Source organism: Toxorhynchites rutilus, chromosome 3, assembly GCF_029784135.1.
Source record: "Toxorhynchites rutilus septentrionalis strain SRP chromosome 3, ASM2978413v1, whole genome shotgun sequence".
Taxonomy (NCBI): domain Eukaryota; kingdom Metazoa; phylum Arthropoda; class Insecta; order Diptera; family Culicidae; genus Toxorhynchites; species Toxorhynchites rutilus.
The window spans coordinates 261,284,239-261,305,588 of NC_073746.1; the positions used below are offsets into that span (position 1 = coordinate 261,284,239).

Genomic DNA, 21,350 nt, shown 5'->3' on the forward strand with positions numbered 1-21,350 from the left:
TGTTCAGTTAGATCACCGGACAGCGGAGATAGTTGATATGATCATTGTTGAGTTATTACAACAGTCCGATGTTTCTTGCAGAACAGAACTGTTGTATGGATGAATCGATCTTCATTCGACCGTGGATCGATCTCCATCGCTGATGATTGTTGGATGGCCGTAGTTATTCTATAACAATGCAACGAATTTTCTCTCTCAAATGCCTCATAACGCCAATTCATTGACCGTTTGGCCCTCCGTAAGGAATTTCGAATGAACAACACCAAGAATATTACCTTCACTTTCGATCTATTGACTTTGACGTGAAACTGAAAAAAAAAATTTGGACTCGTTTCATGCGGTCCATGCTGATGATTGTTTGCATCGTTTGCATGTCATACTCGTACACCCATGACTCGTCTCCAAAAATTATCCGTTGGATGAACGTGGGATCTGAATTTGATCCTCAAGCAAGTCTTCAGCCACTTGATTTATAATGAAAATTGAACTCTTTTGACACTAGTCGTGCTACGACTTTTCTCATGCCCAAAACTTCAAACAAGATATGACCATCGGTCTCGTGAGAGATTTTTAATTCACGGACTAGCTCTCTCAAACTTAACTGGCTATTCCCGATTTCTGATTTCCATTCCTTTTATTTTGTGGATGTATCCATCAGTTGAATTGGTCGTCCTTGACGTGGTAAATCGTTCATCCCTTTTCGACCGTTTTCGAATGCCTTACGAGGGCGGTCCGATATGTACTTAGCCTCATCGCCCGATGGTGTCAGTATCGCAAGAGAGTTTTTTTTTGTAGACTAAGTACATATCGGACTGCCCTCGTATACCATTCACATACCCGTGTTTTCGACATAGTTGAGGCACCTAACGTATTCTACAACATTTTCAACGCTTAGGCACAAGAAATTTTTGTGCAACATAAAATTTCACACATATCTTTGACCAATAGAATTATCCGTATCAAAAACCACTAAGCAAAAAAAAGTTAACTTTCTTTTAATGACGCTGTAAACAAACTAAATAAAAGATAGCGCTCAAAATTTACATTAAAAACACTGACAGTAGTATCAACATTAAAAAGTCGCAAGAGGGCTGTGTCCGAGACACGACCGCAGAGTTGACGTAGGATTCCGTTAGTCTATCTGTTGATTTTGGATATGTTAGAAGAATTACATCGCTAGGAACAAAAGTTCCCCCTACTTTCATGTAGTTGCAATGTCGATTTCCCCCCGGCAGCTTTGGTTTTGATGTCTCTGTTAGGGAACACATTTCGGTGGGAGCAAAAGCTTCCCCTGATTTCCTGTATTTGCTATGCCGATTTCCCCCAGGCAGCTTGGTTTTGATGTCTCTGTTAAGGAATACATTTCGGTAGGAACAAAAGTTCCCCCTACTTTAATGTATTAGCAATGCCGATTCCCCCCAGGCAGCTTGGTTTTGACGTCTCTGTTAGGGAATATATTTCGGTAGAAACAAAAACTCCCCTACTTTCATGTATTTGTAATGTCGATTTCCCCTTGGCAGCTTGGTTCTGATGTCTCTGTTAGGGACCCACCGCATGTGTCGTCAATTCGACCAATCAGAAGTGGGTATTTCCGTTAGGATAGGGGTTGATATTTTTCAATAATTATAATTAGTTTTTTTAATATTAGTTCGATAATTAGTTTCATGAATTATATTATTATCTTCAATATAAAAAATTGTTATGGAGTGCCGAAATCGATTAACGTAAAAATTTCATCAATCCATCATGAATTGACTGAGCAATAAGCATTTAAAATTGGACAATTTTCACGATGTGCTCGATTTTTGATTTTCAATTTGTACCCCAATATGTTCCCGAAAGACGTAATCCTACGTCAAAAAATTAAAAAATGTTCAGCGGAAAGACAAAAAGAAAATTACTCCTGGTGTACATTCCACAAACTGTATATTAACAAAACAACGATTACCCTTAAGGCGGTAACATAATACCACTTGGGTTGCTCGAAATGTAATGTACATGAAGCTTTTACAAAGAGAAAAAGAAAATAGACAAAATGTATATTGACGTACAATTCAAAAGCTTTACTATCGTTTTTGAAAAACATTCCCTCAACGTTTGACAACTTTTTCCATACCGTCACTGAAGCATTTTTTTTGGCTTTTCTTGAATGCAGAACTTGCCAGTAGCCTTCACCTCATCGTCTTAGGTGTAATGTTTATCCTTGAGGTCTCTTGTTAGTAGACAAAACGAATAAAAATCCAAGGAATCCAATAAGTAAGGAAGGTATAAGATTGGATTTATAAAAAAATCGAAATACTTGATAAACGTAACGAGTTCAAACTTATTTCATTTTTTCAATAGCAACATAACATTTCAAGATTCGCAGTCTCAACTTAGTATTACTTTGTGCCATTTGTGTAAATTTCAAGATTTCTATGCCAAAAAACACGTATGATTGTATGAGTGACAAGCTCTGGAATTCGCTCGACCACAGTACAAGTCGGGAAAAAATCCTTTGACGACAAATTTCTCACGGCTCGAACAGAAATGGAACCCGAACCCCCAGCATGACATATGAGATCCTAACGAGTTCTGCACATGTGTAGTAAGAGGGAATGTTTCTTTCAAATGCCACCTGGCACTCTTTCAAAGATTTTCGTTCGCGCTCTGCAAGTAAGGTGAGCATTACTCCTCAGTCAAATCTCGTATAATAAAGACAAAACGCATCCTCATGAATATGTTGACGAATATTGTAGTATTACAACAGTGAAAAGGTTTAGGTTTGGGCATAATTCACAAAAAAGACCAACAGTACGAACAGGAATGATACGATAATGTTGATAGTTGTAATCACCGTCACCACCCTCCGTCGATCCTCAGTACTTCTTCCCAACGTCATTCAATTGCCTGATATACGAGTCACTCCATACCTCACTTGAGTAAACTGGATTTTTAATATGTCGATATTAACTGGTGTGATCCAGCTTGTTCTAGAAAGAAATCATAGCTCGAGTTGTCGTCACTGTATAGGCATTTCGCTCCTGGTTCCACCCAGTTCGCTTCGACGAAGGACGGATAACATTGTGTAATGATCGAAGAGAACCAAAATGGCTAATGGAGAAATAAGTTGTGAAATCAGAGTGACATATATTTCCAAAAGATCGGTTTAGGTCTGAAACTGAGGAAATCGGATGATCATCACTATCACGCAAAAATAGCAACAGAAACAAGTTTCAGACGTATGAGAATTGCACCAATTTTTCCCTAACCTAAATCGCATATGCGCATGCGCTATGCAGCTGAAGGGATTATAGTTAACTTAATGACTTCTCTGTTCTGGTTGTAAATTTCTGCAATTCATTCAAATCTTACAACTTATTCCCAATAACCTTTTTCTAGACTTTTGCTAGTGTGAAGGAGGAGACCTCAAGTGATAGTTCCATTGGCAAACATAAGTCATCCGTGACTTACAAAAAAAAATTAGGAAATTTTACCGCCAAATTCCCGGCAGAATGGACTCATCATCCGATAAAAATAATTATACATTAATTATAAGTGTTTTTCAATCATTCTTCGTTAATATCAATTTTCATTCGTCTTCCAGAATTCTCTGCACAGATTCTGAGAAGTGGAGAAATTGTTAACAATCTTGGGATACCACACGTTATCGTTACGTATCAAAATTTTACTTTTATTCCTAAATAAATTCACGCATTCGGGACCGAATGAGATGTGTTTCCTGAGCCAAGATGATAAAGATAAAGAGTGGTCTAATTTACGTTGCAGTTCATCCAGGAAGACATTGTTCTTCTAACGCATTTTCACAGGGGCTCGATTTTAAAAGGGTGTGCGAGCTACCAGAATTCGAAATTATTCGGTATCAAGGAAGAATCAAGCCAGTCATCATAATCAATATGGATGGAGAACCAGAGGAGACCCCTCGTTGAATAGGTCTTAAATTTTTCCGATTTATCATTTCAATCAATTGAATCTTTATGCAATATTTGTTGCTACAAATGCTCCAGGACGCAGTGCTTTCAACAGATTCGAACGTCGAACGACTTCCCTTTCAATACTTTCTCATGAGCATGAGCGATCTCACTTGAATGAAAAACTCAAAACAAGGAACCTGGAACTGGAAACGAAACATTTTGAGTATGCAGGGGAATCGTTAGCTGTTGTGTGGAATGACCTAGCAATCGATGGATAACCCGTCAAAGCAGAATATATTGAGTCCGTAAACTCCCAAATAGATGAAGCGGAATTAGTACGATATTAAGCCGAGTGGTTTGCTCGTCGCGTGAGGACATCCCAGTACCTTTTGCAAGTAGTGAAATGTAACGGTAGGAACTGCTAGATTAAACCAAGAAGTAGATACTTTTGTGTAAGTCAGCATGAATTTATTGCTTAATAGCCCAATTTTTATAAACAATCAACAAACTAACAAAACACAGTGACTCGAAAAGTGAAAAGTAGAGTGAGGAAATTTTCATTAATCGAACCGCAATCTAAATCAATATATAATCAGCATAGTGCTATAATTACACAGATCTGGATCGCTGTCTCTTCGTCTCAGTTTTTTTCAATTACAACTCAGTCACTTTCCCATTGAACTATTCCCATGTTTTCCAAACGTTTTACAATAGTTGGCAATCGACATTGATTATAATCTTGAAATCATGCAAAAGTGGAGGCGATACACATACCTAATGCGACTATTGTCATACGAATATACGATTTATTGCAGACATTGGCGAAAAATATTTACGTAGAAAGTTCAGCCTCACCAGTCGCCATTTGTATATATGAAAACATTTATGTTTATAGAAATAGGAATGGAAATGAGAAAACTATAAAACACGGATTTAGGAATTTATCTTTACTACGACTAACAAGAACATCGGCAGTGATTACATCCTTAAAAAAATAATCACATCAAATCAAAACTAGAGATGGGTTATATCTTTCAAAAAAGCGCAAAGTAGACATAGAACTACCGTTGATTTAGTAATCATTTGTTTGAATTTGCATCTGAATCGGTTCTTGATGAATGGATAAATTGATATTTTGAAAATTTGCTGAACGTTTTTCTTGAAAATGTGTGAATGGATGAGTATAAGTATTGCATTATAACTGATAAAATTCGACTCTTTTGAACTGGTTGGTGGTCCTGAGAAGGATATATCGGTGGCTTTGTAGAAGCTACTGAAGATGGTTGATACATAATTAATTCTTGTTCTAGCGAGAACAATATACGAGGTATGTGTCCTTATTGCCAGTTATTACAGCCTCCATTTTATACTTTTATTCACCACCACCATTATATATCTCTGTCAACGTATAAAATCAACAACCCTTACGTGTGATTCAATCGTACATACACACTCTGAATCTATTGATATGAAAACCAACAATGTGCAGAACTCATATGAGCTTCCGCACTACTCTACTCAAAACTTTCGTGAACATTCGAAATTAGATTTATTACTTAGAAAATTACTGGTTTCATCGAACAATACGACATCTTTTATATGGTGAAATATTCTCTGCTCTATATCAAACACTTCGTATTCTCAGTTATCGAATCCATGGCACCATTTATACATAATTTGTATATTTGTACATCATCGATACTTCGTTTTTCGCCAGAGTCTCCGTTCAGACCGGCAGCAGAATGGAAACGGTATTGGGAGAATGATAGCATAGTGCATTGGTGAGCGTGAGAGAACAATCTCCAGCCACTTCCCAATTACTACTAAGTGGATTTCCGTGCGGGCACCGTTTATATACAGATTTGTATGATTCCAATAACCCGTTTTCAAAGCATGTTTTCGCGACAATATGTAACAAGCATATAACACTTAGATATTTTGTTTTTCAAATGAAGAGATTATCATACCACTTCATTTAGCCGGCATGGAGATATTAACGCTCAAAACGTTGCACCTCCAAAGTAACGCTATCGTTTTCGAGATATTGAACTTACGCCTTAGTACAGAAATGAATGACGAAGTCCTGCGTCATAAAAGCTATTTCAGAACATTCTTTCTACTGATCTTAAATCTTAAGAATATGGTTGTGGATCACATCAACGATTTCTACGATGAGAACCTTTATTTGGAACCAAATATTAGAAACAACTATGCATAATCAAAAAACTTGAATATCAACATTTGCATTCTTTCAACACATTTTTTAAGCACTTGTGCCACTTTAATCGTTTGTCATATTATGCGATCTCGAAAACACTTTTGATGATCAAATATTCAAGTAATATCAATTATATTGAAGAGGAACTAATATCCAAGAATTCGTCAATCGTACTGTATGTTACATGAAAATCTTTCAATATCATAACTCGCTTATTTTCTTTATATGTACTCCAAAACAACCCGTCTATTTTGAAGGTCCCTCACAAAATTCATCCTAGAGCACCCGATTCGAAGGTCGAGAATCATCAGACCACGGTTATCCGGGATGCTGTTTCATCGTTGAAAGTTGAAAGAAATTGATCTGGTAACTGAAAATTGTTGACTGTTGTTGATATAAGCCACGATGCAAGTCGTAATGAGTCATCACAAGAAAGAGTACGTTTCAATTCCATTTCCCAAACTGAGTGATTTTTTCCAATCTCCGTAGACAGCTCAACACATGTTTGATTGAAAAAATGCTCTGAGTACGTGTACTATTGAGAACGTCAACTCTGATATCAGTTTTGGCATATTATAAAGTTGATCTCGTATCTCAAAGCTAATCGAGCAACTCTCGTATTGTGACAACATATAATGTTAAACCATTTTTCATATACAGTATGTAAATGAAGTTTATCTACCCCATGTTCAGTTTTGTGTTTGAACCCTGGAATAGTTATTCGCCTGTTTGTGTTTGTTTTATAATTTTTTAGTACTTATAATGTTCCAATCAAATGTGCTTCAAGAAATTATGTCTAGAGAAACTAAATAAGAAAGTAAAATAACAAAAAAAAATTATCCACCCAAATATACTAAAATATGCGTTAGTATAATATTGTTGTGTACCACTCCGTTCCTGTCAGTTCGTTGAATGTAAACATAAAAGTTGGTGTTATTCTGTTTCAAAATGCCCAAAACCCACAAATTTCTTCAAGTGTCCAAAAACTAATAACAGAACACCATACCACCGGCAAATAATGCCGTCAAATTGTTGTTATCGTACGATTAAGCAAAGATATAATTGCAAAAAGTTTAAGAAAAGCGCTTGTTGTGGCAGAACACCACTAAAAAACAGGAAGTGGGTTATATCTATGGTATAACCGCAAGGGTGACGTAGGACTATCGTTGATTTAGAGATCATTTGTTTGAAGTTGAATCTAAATCTTTTCTGAATGAATGAATAAATGAATATTTGGGAGACTTCGAAAACGAGAGCGTTACGTTGGAGGCACAAGGTTTTATGCATCCAATATAGGATACGAAAAACCTTGTTCTGAAGAATAATCTTCAGAAGCTAACCTGCTAACTGTACTTGATTGACAAATCACAAACCCAAATGTATTATATGGTGTTTTATGGATAGAAAACATTAAAATAAACTCTTTCGCTTGAATGTAATTTTCAATTCCAAGGGGAACTGGCAGATTATTTTCCAGCAACGATTAGATATTTCCACATTTTCCTCGATACTGGAAGCCCACCAGTGGTTAATACTAACTCGATAACCACCTGTTAATAGTACTTGATTGAAAAATATTTGGTCACAGTGTTACATGGATAGAAAACATTCAAATAAACTCTTTCACATGAATGTATTTTTAAATTCCCAGAGGAACTGGCAGATTATTTTCCAGCAATGTCACAAGTCACATATAATTTCGTATCAAATCACAATCGCATAAAATATCAATCAAAATATCGATCATATATATCTAAAATCGCATAAAATGCAAAAACACGATTTTTCATGTCATCGATGGATTGAGTGGTAACGTTGTCGTATCAAATCGCATATCAGTCCAAAAAGCATCGCATATCGTTATATACGGCTTTATATGCGTACAAAATATGGCATATACGTATATCGCCTCCACTTTTGTGTGTATATGCTAGTTATCTGCATCATATATCATACAAATGTGTCTTGGTTGTATGTATATCGCCTCCAATTATAGCTATTCATACGACTTAATGTTTGCTGGGTAGGCAACGATGGTGTCTTGTCGATGTCCTCACGAAAAATGAATGTGTCCAGAATATCGCTTAAGTATGCTTTTTGTGTGTGATTGAATCGAGAGAAGGTGTGGTTTACGATGGCAATTTGGAAGGCAAACTAGAGGGGAATGAACTCTCTGAGCTCGGAACTTTCGGCGACTGAGCAATAATCGATTGCGGGCGCATACAATATTGGATACGGAAATATCCTACTGATGGGGAAGAATAATCTTCAGAAGCTATCCTGTTAATTGCGATTGATTGAAAAACCACAAAACCAAATGTATTTGGTCACAGTGTTACATGGATAGAAAACATTCAAATAAACTCTTTCACATGAATGTAATTTTAAATTCCCAGAGGAACTGGCAGATTATTTTCAGTAACGATTAGATATTTCCACATTTTCCTCGATACTGGAAGCCCACCAGTGGTTAATACTAACTCGATAACCACCTGTTAATAGTACTTGATTGAAATATTTGGTCACAGTGTTACATGAATAGAAAACATTCAAATGAACTCTTTCACATGAATGTATTTTCAAATTCCCAGAGGAACTGGCAGATTATTTTCCAGAAATGATTAGATCTTTCCGGAACTTTCTCGATGCTGAATGGCATCCAAACGGAAAGAATTCCGCGCGTGTATGTGTGTGTAGCGATGTCTTCCCGGGGAACCGTTTGTGGCATCACTCGCCTCCTGATGGATTCCCTTCTGGCCTAAGGTGCACAAACAGGCTCTTGGTGACACCGTTCATCCGCGCTTTCATGATAAATAAAGAGCTTCACCACAACAGCGACAACATGCTCCAATCGCTGTTCAATTAGAACTGAGTGGATTTCCGAGCGGCGCTCGCTTTTATACCGATTGGTGATTTCAATAGCCTGTTTTGAAAGCTTTTTTTTTTTTGAATTTTAAGACTATTGAAACAAGTTCTTGGATCAAAAAGTAACAAGTATATAACGCGTAGACATTTTATCTTTCGAATGAAGTGTTAATCATACCATTTCGTTCAGCTGTTTAGGAGCTATTAACGCTCAAAATCTCGGTCTCCGGCGTAACGCTTTCGTTTTCGAAACTTTGATTTTACACCCCGGTATAGAAATGAAAGACGTAGTCCTACGTCAAAAAATTCGAGTGAAACCAAAATTTTAGACCCTCGTGCTCAAACTCTCTCCCTCATATCGAGCGAGCAATGAATTCACTTCCTACCATATTGTCTTCATATACAGCACCCCCCGTCTACTGAACAAAAAGAGAGAGAAAAAGTTCCACCTTCTAAAATTCAAACATATTGGTTATTACCTAGAAGTAAGAGGGTAGGATTGGTATAAGGACATCATTATACAAAGATTCTTGTTTGACCTCAAATTATTATTACTCATATCAGATTATGGTTTCGTAATGATAAATGAAGATATGGTAACGCCAAGTGACGCAAGAATGCATGGAGTGACGTATTCTACGACACGTTCACAAACAAGATTTGACTTTGTTTGCTAATCATATTCATAAATTTTTGTGAATGTTCACGCCTGCTATTACCACTAAATAGGGGCATGTGATTGTGTTGTTTAGTATGTTTTTGATTGACGCAAACAATGTTGAACTGTTCATGTGATTTCAGCTTCACAAAATATTTTGCGGTGTTTGTTTGCATTCATATAATTTACAAAAGTTCCATCAAAACAATAATCGTTATTGGAAAATATTGTTTTCAACGTGTAGTTATGCTGAATATCATTTCGTCGAAACAAAACTTTGAATTCAACATAGCAAAAGTCAGTACTCTTGGTATCGATTAACAGCTGTTTCTTCCTCTCTTTCCTTGCAGGCACACATTGCGCTCCAGCACACGCGGCCGTAAACTGAACTTGAACTTCTTGTAGCGAAAATTCGATCCTGTGAATAACTACTCATAGGAGGACTGTCGAGATAAAGAGCTAGAGAACGACCAACATTGGCGGCTTCAACCGAAAGGGGCAAAAAAAGTAAACAACTTTAAAGCATGAATGTGAAATTTACGTCAACCAAGCCAATTTTCCTAAGGAGCAAACCGAAAAATGCGTCCGCCATGAGCGCAAATTCCAAATAACACTAACCTGGCTCTTCGAATTTGCACAGTCACAACACAAACGAACCACGCAGACGACAGTGCGGCTGTGTGGAAACCGAGCCGAATGTAAATAAGAATTCGTATTGGAAAAAAAACAGACGACCGTAACTTCGGCTTTCGGCGAGAGCGATCGGGTCCACACAGCACGCGGGAAACAACCCGACGCCGACAACACTACGAAAGGTTGGGCTTATCCAGACAGCAGTCAGTTTAGTCGGTGCTCGGCAAGGTATCGGTGCGGATTCATTGCTTCATTCATCAGAAGACTGTCGCGCGACGAGCAAGTGTTTTCTCGGAAGCAGTGCTTGAATAAGTTATTTCCTTTGTGGAACGAAATACGAAACGTGAATCGCCCGAAAGAATAACAACATAAAGTAGGAGAAAACGGTGTGAAGAATAATTTGAAAAAAGTGCGACCAGATCTCAGTGATATTGAAATCAGTTCAATTTCACCATCAGATGAAGGCAAGAAGGCAGTGAAAGAAAAGTATCTCAGTTACGATCAACTCATATCAATTTGCGAAGTTTTCGTTCTGGAGTCGAAAAGCAGAATGCGAAGCGTTGTGAGTTTTGTGATTGAAACAATGAAACATCGATACCATTAACTATGGATACGATATAGTGCGCAGAAAAGGACAAAATATGATGTTTGTGAAAAGTGTACACAAAAATGAGGAAATCAACTCAGACACCGGGAAGTGAAACTCGTGTGGCACAATGTTAGCCATAGACTGCCTGGTCGGTGGATTACTACTCAGTTCGATCGGTGTGAACATCCTCGCACTTGGTGCTTTCTGGGTCACCCCTAGTCTTCGAACAACGGCGAATCGGTTCGTGATTAACTTGCTGATTGTAAACTTGGTATGCTGTATAATACTGGGCCCATCATTACTGTTGAATGCATTTACATCGCAATCGTCAGTTTCACCATCGGCAGCGGTGGTACTGGCCACGGACACTGCCCCAACGTCTACAGCAACAGCAGCATCGACCTCCGGAAATGGCAGTGTTACCGCAGTTGAGCATTTATTCGCGAGCTTAAAAAACGCCACCGCTGGAGAGGACAGTGCCACTCAAAATGTAAATAACAACACCGATAGAATAGTGAAATGTAGGAATGCTCCCACCATCGAATGTGATACTATATTGATAAGAAGTAATGTAAATATTGAAAGTGTGCTGCAAGCTAAATCGCGCCGAGATGATGTAATCGATTCAAAGCTGACGCTCACAAAGATAAGATGCTGGGGGCTCGACTTGGTTGTTGCTCTCGGCGCTCTTTCGGTCCTGCTGGTGGTTGGTGATACCTGGTGTGCAGTTACTGATCCTTTGCGGTACCATTCTCGAATCTCTGAGTTGAAAGCATGGGCGTTCATCGCAACAACCTGGCTGCTGGGAATTGCTTTCGGTATAGCTTCCGGATTCCGAGGTGACCAGAAAAATATAACGCTGTTCAACAATCGACTAACAAGCGCTGAAGCAGCGGCAGCTTTTGAAGCTAGTCATTTGAGTAGGAATCTAACGACCTCCCAGCGTGATAATGGGCTCATAAATCATCTCAACATTTCGGAGGATTTGTACAACACCATCTTCTCCTACACGTATTTCGTGATTGTGATTCTGCTGCCGTTCGGTCTAGTATGTGGCATGTATTGGCGAATATTCTCTGAGGCACGAGAGAGTGGCCAGCGAATGAGACAGAATGGGTCTTCTCCGCTTTTGCAGAGTGCGCTGAATTTGGTGTCGGTTTCCGCCCAAAAACAGGCGGCAAAGCAAGTGGAACTATTGCGCCAACAAACCGACCGTGACGGTTGCGATGGCCTGACAATGAAAATCGATAAACAGATTCATTATGAGGATGAAACCATCACAGTAAATAGTATTGAACACAGCAGTAGTATTAAACATCAAGATTCGTGTCTCAAGCCGTTACTGCAACAGTCACCATCACCAACACCCGTTCATCAGCCCAAGCACCACGAGGACGGCAACTCAGCAACAGTACAAATAGAGAATAATATCACGCTAGGACCACTAGCCACACCACCGAGCAAGCCGAAAACATCTTTGAAACAACAAGACACCAATCTCAGCATTATGCAGGCACCATTCGCCAGTACCCTGCTACAAAAACAGGGCAAAATTAGGCGCAATCACAGTGCTGGCAGGCTTGTTAGTTTTAGCGAACAAAACCAGGAGCTACGACCGGGCTTGAGACAGGTCCATTCGACTCCAAATTTCCAGAAATTTGCAGCGCCGGAGTTTGACCACATCGGTAACCATCACATTCTCTCCCTGCCAGCGGTTCATGTGCCTCCCAAAGCGCTGAGGTACATGACATCAATCCGACATCGACTCTCGAACGCTTCTTCACTATTCAAATATCGTGAAGAATCCCGTGCGGCTCGCATAAGCATCCTGGTGATAATTATGTTTCTAGTCTCGTATCTTCCTTACGGGATTCTAGTGCTGATGCAGGGTCACGTGGATCTGTTTCTCGTGTCGGATCAAGCACTATTGGCGATCTTCACCGTGGTGATTGCGAATCTCAGTTCACCGTTCATCTTTGCCTACCGCAACAAACGGGTGCGTCGAGGCGTTAGGCGCCTCCTCGGCATCGACAAAAAGACTAATGAGCGCCTGCAGAAGCTCACTTGCAGTAATACCAACTTCAACAATAACAATCACTACAATGCCAATATTAGCTTTCACAACGCCGCCGCTAATGGGACCGACGGAGGAGCTACCAATGGTCAGATTGCTGCCCACAAGTCCCACAAAGTGCGCATCGCTGGCCTGTCGAGGAGCGGCAGTTCGAGCAAATATCTCACCCCAAACCACGCGGCGGCGATGGCCGTTGCCAACGGATACATGGTGGAATTCGAGCGCTACCCTTCGGACGAGCTGAACAGTTTGTGCATTCAGAAGAAATCGATACTTAAACGAGTCTGTGATAGCTCACGTAAGTGGGGCTGCAATTTTGCTACTAATTCCTGTACCAGTAACGATGAGCAAACGGAAGTGTAGCTATAATTTCTCCTTCCCTACAATTTTGGACGCTTTATACCGTTTCAATTGTCTCACACCCCCTAAGCATCATTCCATCACGATCCAACTCCTGCCGCTATATTATGACCTTTAATTATACCTTGGCGTGAGCGATTCTACACAACTGTCACTTCTTTATTGATCTGTCGTCCTTCGGTATCACGCGCTTCTCATCTAGCAAACCTGAAAAAAACCCAATGTAATTCGAATCGGTTTCCCAAATGGGAGCAAATGATGCGAAAAACGTTCATATCCAGACTGCCCCCATTCGAACCCTGGGAGGAGCAATGGGATGCATTATCTGAGCTTTCTTTTGCTTCTGTCTGTGGAAGATTCTGCGGTGAGCAAATTTTCCATGATTCGCTATTTGCATAAAAGATAGATTAAAACAGAACGGAGCTAATTTGCATTCCGTATAGGCCACCTTCTGGCCGTACTTGGGGCAAATAAAGAACCAGCATGCATTTGCATGCATTTATTAAAGCATTTCCTAGGGAACCCCATCATTCTCGTACCAGTGGAGGGACGGAGAGTAACGACTAGGCGAAACTATCTGCACAACACCGGACACTAAAAATAGGTTACACTGCTCATTTTTCCTCATTGTCCGTTTGGAATTTTCCATTTCCAGTGTATAGTACCTCCAGGAGCGGATGGCTAGCAAAAGCGAAAAGTGTGATAAAATCTTATAGCTGGGTGATATTAATTGACCCAGTCTGGTGTTCAAGGAACGTGCGATAATTGTGGCTTTAAGCCAGCAGCCACAGGAGTCGGCCTGGCACAAAATTCAATTTAAGAAGATGGCGTTCGACTTGTTCGTGTCAGAGCTATATCCAACGATATATACTGTTCAGGCACGTGCGTAGACGTGCAGCAATCGGACGGAAGGTAAAACACCGAGAGCCGTGTTTTATCTCTGGTCGTCCCATTTTTGACGTGCAATATTATATACAGGTTATGCTAATGGAGCAAGCAGCACATTGCACAAGTGTGACCGATCTGTGGGGCAGGTTTAAAAAGAAATAGTTCGCGAACACTTTACTTGGCATCTTCGGTGGGGTAAAAATAGTGTGCTAGCACATCCAGACTAGCACTAAATAAGCATGACAGATGGGATGGCGCGTTCGAATGTTCTGTGGACATCTTCGGGTATAAATATTCGTGAGAATGACAATATGAGTTATAGTTTTGTTCTGAATGTTGTCACTGAAGATTAATTTCTATGGACATTATGATACGATCATTTGAACGAGACTGAAATTTTGGCGTAGGACTACGAAATTATTTTATTCAATTAGCTGGTTTATTATTCCCTATATTCTTTTAGAATGCATTAAAATTTCATGATAGTAGAAGGTTTTGGTGACCCTGAAAAGGGCCGATGATTCTGTAGAAGCAGTTGAAGACGGTTGATTGATGATTCATTCTTGCTGGCCGTATGTTGCAATTTATTTCCGTATATCAATGTGTGCATTGCACTTTTTTTTTCGCAGTGAACCCACACTTGTTCACAGGATCACAGGCGCTGTGTCTACTGAAAAAAATGGCACCAATGTGTCGCACAGTTTTCTGATAGAAACGAACCTCTAGACGAGTGAACTTGCAAGTCCACAGCAGAAATTCTTTTGGGAAAATAGTTCTGAAAAGAGCTGATAAGTTGACTTCTTCTGCTTGGTAAACGGTGGAATAGAGCACCTTGTGACAGCAGCAAAGCAGATAATGATGACGTTTTGAAGTCTAAGATGCTTTAAACTTTCCAGTTTAATCGCTTCTAGCTTTGAAAATGAACATTTTGAAACACTCAAAATATACCGTCGACCTTGAGAAAGGCCATTTGGAAACTGGTGAATCGTGAATGAGCGAAGCAGAAACACATGCGCTGTTTTTGACGTAGGACTACGTCTTTCGTTTCTGTGCTAGGCTGCAAAATTAAAATTTCGAAAACGATAGCGGAGTGCAAGGTTTTGAGCGTTAACACCTTTTTGACGGCTGAACGAAACGGTATGAGAATCACTTCATTCAGAAAAAAAGGGTTACGAGTGATGTACGTTACTCATTGACTGAAAAACTTGTTTCATAAGTTCGAAAACTTTTTTGAATACAAGCTTCAGAAATCACAACAATCTCACTCATTGACGATGCATGTAAGTCGAGGACACTAGTATTCGTATGCATTTGAACACAGGAATGTGTTTTTCTAACACGAACGCAAAACCAGAGAGCCAGCGGAAATCGTCATTGAAGATACATGCAAGCTGCGAAGAATTTCGATGTCATCGGGCCCTGTCAGGGCTACCAAGTACTTGTACTAAGGAGTACTTAATTCTTAAATTTCTATAATGTCCGTTCTCGCCTCAATTTCAATTTCGTAGTCCCACGTTAACAGTGCGGTAGTTTCTTGAACACCACCCTTCTAGTTGTTTTTCCGTACAGGTTGTGACAGGAAAATTGGAACTCCTGTTACTGAAACTGGATGTTGATTTTCGTATATACTGGCTGACAGAAGAATCACACAGGGGTGCGGCTTGCGTTGTAATGCTTCGCTTCTCTTCTTGTGATGAAATGTTTCGCTTTGCTTAATCACTTACATTTTTTCTTTGTATCGAGAAGACCGGTGCACTAGGAAAGACTGTTGACTACCTGCTAGTTGGTGTAGGACTCTGATTTGTAATCGTCAACGGATTATCAGTATCAAATACGTTGAGAACGGACGGAGCATAATATTGTGATTGTCATACCACTTCATCCAACCGGCGGAGGGATATTAACGCTCAAAACCATGAATCTCAAACGTAACACATTCGTTTTCGAAACATTGAGCTTGCAAACCAGTACAGTAATGCATTTGATAACGGAATCCTAACCAAACATCAAAGTTACGCATTTGTTACTTTGTTTGATAAAGCAAGGGTTCGTTTGGAACATTCTAGCGTTGAAGAATGACAGCAGGAGAAGGAAAAAGTTATTCAATAGTCGAAGATGTCACTCATTATTTTGAGATCAAGCTGAAATGAGTAACATATGAAAAGTTAGGAGCACTTTAGAAAAGTGTCCGAATAGTCTTTGCATTCAGAAGACGTACAAATCACTTGTTCTTATTAGATTGCCATTCACGACAATCATATAAAATGATTAACATGGACGATCAAAGATGTGGTGGATGAGGTTATAATAAAAGAGCAATACTAACAGGTTGGTTTGAAATACGACCAAGCCAATTTAGAATTTTAATTTATGATAAAATTGTGTCACTTTATTATGACAAATGGATATGGAACCGGCATTTTTAGCTAGATTTTCGCATAACTGTTACAACATCTTCCCCCATCACAACGGCACCGATTTCCCCGAAACAAGCTAGTTCTTCTCAAAACGTATATCGCCGCACGCAAATTAATCCCACCCACGCCAATACAAACCCCGCAACAGATCAAAACTGCCGAAATCGTTCTTCTCCAGCAGTCCTATCCTATCGCTCACGCTAACTTCAAAACCAGTTATCGACTTCCGCACTTCGTACTGTCATACTTTCGACATCAGAAAACCCCCCGCGCGCGCTTCGTAACCCATTCCAGCGCCGTCACGGAATTATAAACGCCCGGCTGAGGCACATGAAACGAAGCTCTTTCTGGTTGACCTTCCGAAAATCAACACTCAACAGGTGCTACATTGTTGCTGAACCGAGCTGTAATAGATAAACCATGGCCAAATAGTTAAACGTTTCTTATCGGATGGTAAAGATATAAAATCTGCCAAGGGCCTAGAATGATGTAACCCAACTGCTAGTTTTTTAAGTATATTAGCACATTTCTTAGAAAAGCGAGAAACTTTAGGTTTAGCTCAAACTGAAAATCTCTTATTCGATCCTTTAAGGAAGCTTACAGGCGAACGATATTCTATATGAAACAGATGCTTTAATAATTAGGAACACTAGAGATTAGCTGAGGCAAATCAAAATCATAATGATCTTCATTAGGAGCCCGAACAATGACGAAAATGGTGCTTGAGTGTATGCATTTAGTTTGTACTAGATAAGCGTCCTACATTTGGAGCGAATGTAAACAAGCGAACTAAACTGTGTATTTAAACATTGTTAGCGTGTGTCGATTGATGTATTTACCTACTAAAAATATTATTTACATGAAACAGAAATCACAAGATTGACTATAACGAAAAGCAGGGTGTCTAAATGAGTATTTTATCTTTAATTCGCTATGAAGTAAAAGTAACGATGTTAAACAGCAGCAAAAGCCCTCAATCATCAGTGTGTCCTCTATGTGACAAGGTGAAATGCAAGCTTCTCGGGCGCTGTCAATCGCCTATGGCAATTGCACAATACCATCAGCGGTGACATTCAGAAATTATTCAACACTACATACCTTGGAAACGTAATTAGCGGCGAAAAGAATGCAATTTACCCATCATACGAGTTGGGGCTTTTGCAATGTAGATATAACCTAACAGTTCACTCATACATATACCACCACAAGCAAAAATATTGACTGTTTTGATGTCTATACGAACGAACGAAACTAAAACAACATCCAATTGCAGAAGAGTAGAAAAAATCAACGTGGAAAAACACGAGTTATAGAGTAAAAACCAACATCACTCACACACACACACAGACACAAACACACACACACACACACACACACACACACACACACACACACACACACACACACACACACGTAAAAGCGGAAACCAAGAATGAAAACAATGACCGAAAAACACCACTAAAGTGAAAATGAGTACACAACAAAACCACAACCAAAGAAAACCCCGCACAAGGTCAAAGTTTTTAACATACCTGCTCGAGTACGCACTCACATATTAACAACGTGCGATGCATCACATGGCGAAAAGCAAGCCACCTAGATTGCAGCAAGAATGCGGCAATGGCAGCATAGTGAAAACAAAAACCATAGCCAGCTTCGTTAACTGAATTTTAACTCCATTGTGCAATCGCCTGGAAATTTTCCAGGCAATGCATCAACAGCGATTGTTATCGGTGCGTTTAGCTGTTGCGAAGGCTCGTTCCTTTTTTCAAATCAAATGAAAATGGCGGTTATTATTACCACCCTTCCTTGAAAGGTGGACTAAAACCGAAGTAAGTTATGTAACAACCTGGAGTTTGTGCGTTCGACCGAGTTTTGTTGCTTCAAGTTTTTGCGTTCCGCTTATTTTGTGCGAGAGCCTCATTTGCCTTTGTTGCGTGGATGCAATCGACTAGCTTTTCCGTCGGCTATTTTAGCTAATAAAAATTGCAATAAAAGGGATACCATTTGAACGAATTGATGATGATAGAACACCATAAGAAGTGGTCAAAGTATTACAAATGCTCGTGATAACATAAAAGAAACAACAATGCCGTGCCCGATAAAAGTCACATTCCATTGCGCCATCGTTCCTTGCCTAATGGCAGAGAACAAATATCATGAAGTCATCTAGAAAATGACTGCCGTCCCATCTCACTCGAAACCAACTGCCAGGAAACAACCTTTTTCCGATTCGCTTTCAGAACAAGAACAACATTCTGCGAATTCCAGTATATCAAAATTCATCGATGTTATATCAATCGCACCTAACATCAATCACCAACCCCTAACAACGATGCGCTTTCGAACAACGTGGAATGTCTTTCAACTTCTTCGACCCTTTTATTGGGAAAAGCAACGGAGGCAATTCACAGTTTTCCAAGAAGTTCGTTTCACTCGGTAACGAAACAGAGCAAATTGTTACGTAAAACACAGCTCCGAGGCACAATACGGTGGGCCTTGAAGGCCGCTTCACCATGCCAGCAGTTAGCAAACTTTGTTTGACAACAAATTATAGCGAAAATACTTACAGCAACTGCCGGCTATGCTAGTCTTTTATCCACCGAGGTTTCCATCGGCAAGAAAGGTATGAGAGGCAAAATGATCGTTTTCAAAAGTTTCCCTACTGCCTCGATTCTAATCATACGAAAGCACACCAATAGAGCATTTTAAATATTTATCCCGCGGCACTTGCTAAATTCCCACTGAAGCCAGTCGTACGTATCCCCCTATATAAATTGTTTTATTAAGGGGCGAAAGAGAATGTGTTCATTTTCTCACCTACCTTTATCTGGAACGAAAAAAAATCGGTCTCTCTAAAAATACACTAACCTCCCTTCCAAAAAAAATACGCGTTGTAAATAGTACCTAATAAGTCAACCAGAACAAAAAACCACGAAACCGAGTTTTTATTTATTACACATTAGCATTTAGTACTCATATTTTCAGTTCACGACGACGGCCGTTTTCTGTGCGTGAAATGCGTAAAACCATGTTCACTCCAACCAAAAATTAATATTATTTTTAAGCAAAAATAAATTATTAAAGCTTTCACCCAAAAAAATGTAATAAGGAAAAACGCAACCATGTCAAAGAAAAACGGAACAGGAGAAAAACTGAAAGAAGGTTGAGTAGTTTTATGCTCGCAAACTAATTAACTGAGATGAAAAAATAAACAAATCCATCACAAATACTCTCCACTAGTATCCATTAGCAGCGTTGGAACGGAAAAAGAACATTCCCGTCAACTGCTGAGTGTGTCCTTGCGCTCACTTCCCCTAATGGTGCGATGAGGTGTCATTCAACTGTGGAGACGGCAACATTCAATTAATTGAATCTTCGTGTTGTTTTTCGGGGCCACTGCCAGCCTTTCTTTGCAGTTAGGGGACGTCTTGCTGTACATGAACTTATTCCGATATTATCAGCCGATATCGATAAGAATCGATTCCCCGGCATAAAAAATTACCTTCTAATGGTCGACAGGTAAGTGAATGAAAAATGCGTCATTGTCGGAACCAGAAAAAGGTTGTACTTCCAACCACAATTGAAACTCAAGCATTGAGACAAGAGGACAACATGTTAATCACCGATTTTAAAAGTAGGTAAGGCAGTTGTAAGTATTTCTATACCGCCAGCAACTTTAGGCGGCTAAAGGTTAGCACCTACCCCAGGGTAAATTAAGATCACACCGCTGTGGCCACAACAATGAACTCCTCCGCACGTTTCGCGTGTGGTTTCGAAGAATGACGACGCGAGACAATTATTTCACTGAATGCTGCTGACGCTTGTTTGCTCCACCTAATCGTAACGCTTATCGTCTTCAATCGCATCGGTATCGACATTCTCAGAAATTGGTTGCTTTCCGGCGCGGGTGAGGTATCATTTTATATCGTGTTTATCCACAAAATAACTTGTACTTGTCGTACACAGTTGACTTAAAGCGAAAATCAAGACCCCGCCCCCTTCCGTGTACCCTTATCCGACCACACGGGAGCACACGCTCGTTCTGGATTATTGATTGTCCCATTCGGGGAAAAAACTTGTTCTGTATATATCTGGAATCACGGACAGGAGTCTGATTCCCCAGCGGCTATAGCACAAAGGCACACAAACTGAAGTTTTTGCCGAATTACAATGTTTGTGTCGGATTTGCGAGAAATGAGGTTCAGGTTCAAGAGCCATATCGAAATTGATTTGAGTTCCAGTAAACTTTAAAATGTTCTGAGAATCTCATATAATCGATATAATACACTATCCAACATTACAAGGTAATTGAAGAAAGTTTTACAACGTGGGTTGTTCAACCAGAGCAACCATTTTTTCATAACCTCCTCATTTTTGCTACTGAGGTTCTTTTCAATAAATTCCTATCCTTGTCACGATACAATTAACACTACATTCGAGTACCTCATCTAGATAAAACTGAACGTTTCTTCGCATACTTCAATGTAAGATAGAATACGAAGGTATTATTGCTCGTACTCATCTTCGAGTGTATACTCGGATAAGGAACTTTCTAGCAAATCAGTCAGTGAAAACGAACTTATATTTGCTAAATAAAGTTTGCAATGTTCAAATGTAGACGCAGAAGTCATTTCCCCCAGTGGCAATCGTTTGTTGTTACATGCTTGAAATCATGACACAAACGAGAACGAGCACAAAGGAGCACAAACATGCGAACCAAAACGTTATGAT

The 21,350-nt window shown here is 39.6% G+C and overlaps 1 protein-coding gene across 3 annotated transcripts in view; it reads left to right on the forward strand.

Annotated features, from left to right (window-relative positions):
• The window catches only part of LOC129776126 (uncharacterized), a 172,535-nt gene extending 154,500 nt beyond the window's left edge, over nt 1–18,035 (forward strand). For all 3 annotated transcript variants that reach the window (XM_055781557.1, XM_055781559.1, XM_055781558.1), the window contains one exon: nt 10,006–18,035. In XM_055781557.1, the coding sequence (XP_055637532.1) occupies nt 11,005–13,314 (2,310 nt within the window). In that variant the 5' untranslated portion in view covers nt 10,006–11,004 and the 3' untranslated portion in view covers nt 13,315–18,035. The remainder of the gene's footprint in view (nt 1–10,005) is intronic.
• The last annotated feature ends 3,315 nt before the right edge of the window (nt 18,036–21,350 follow it).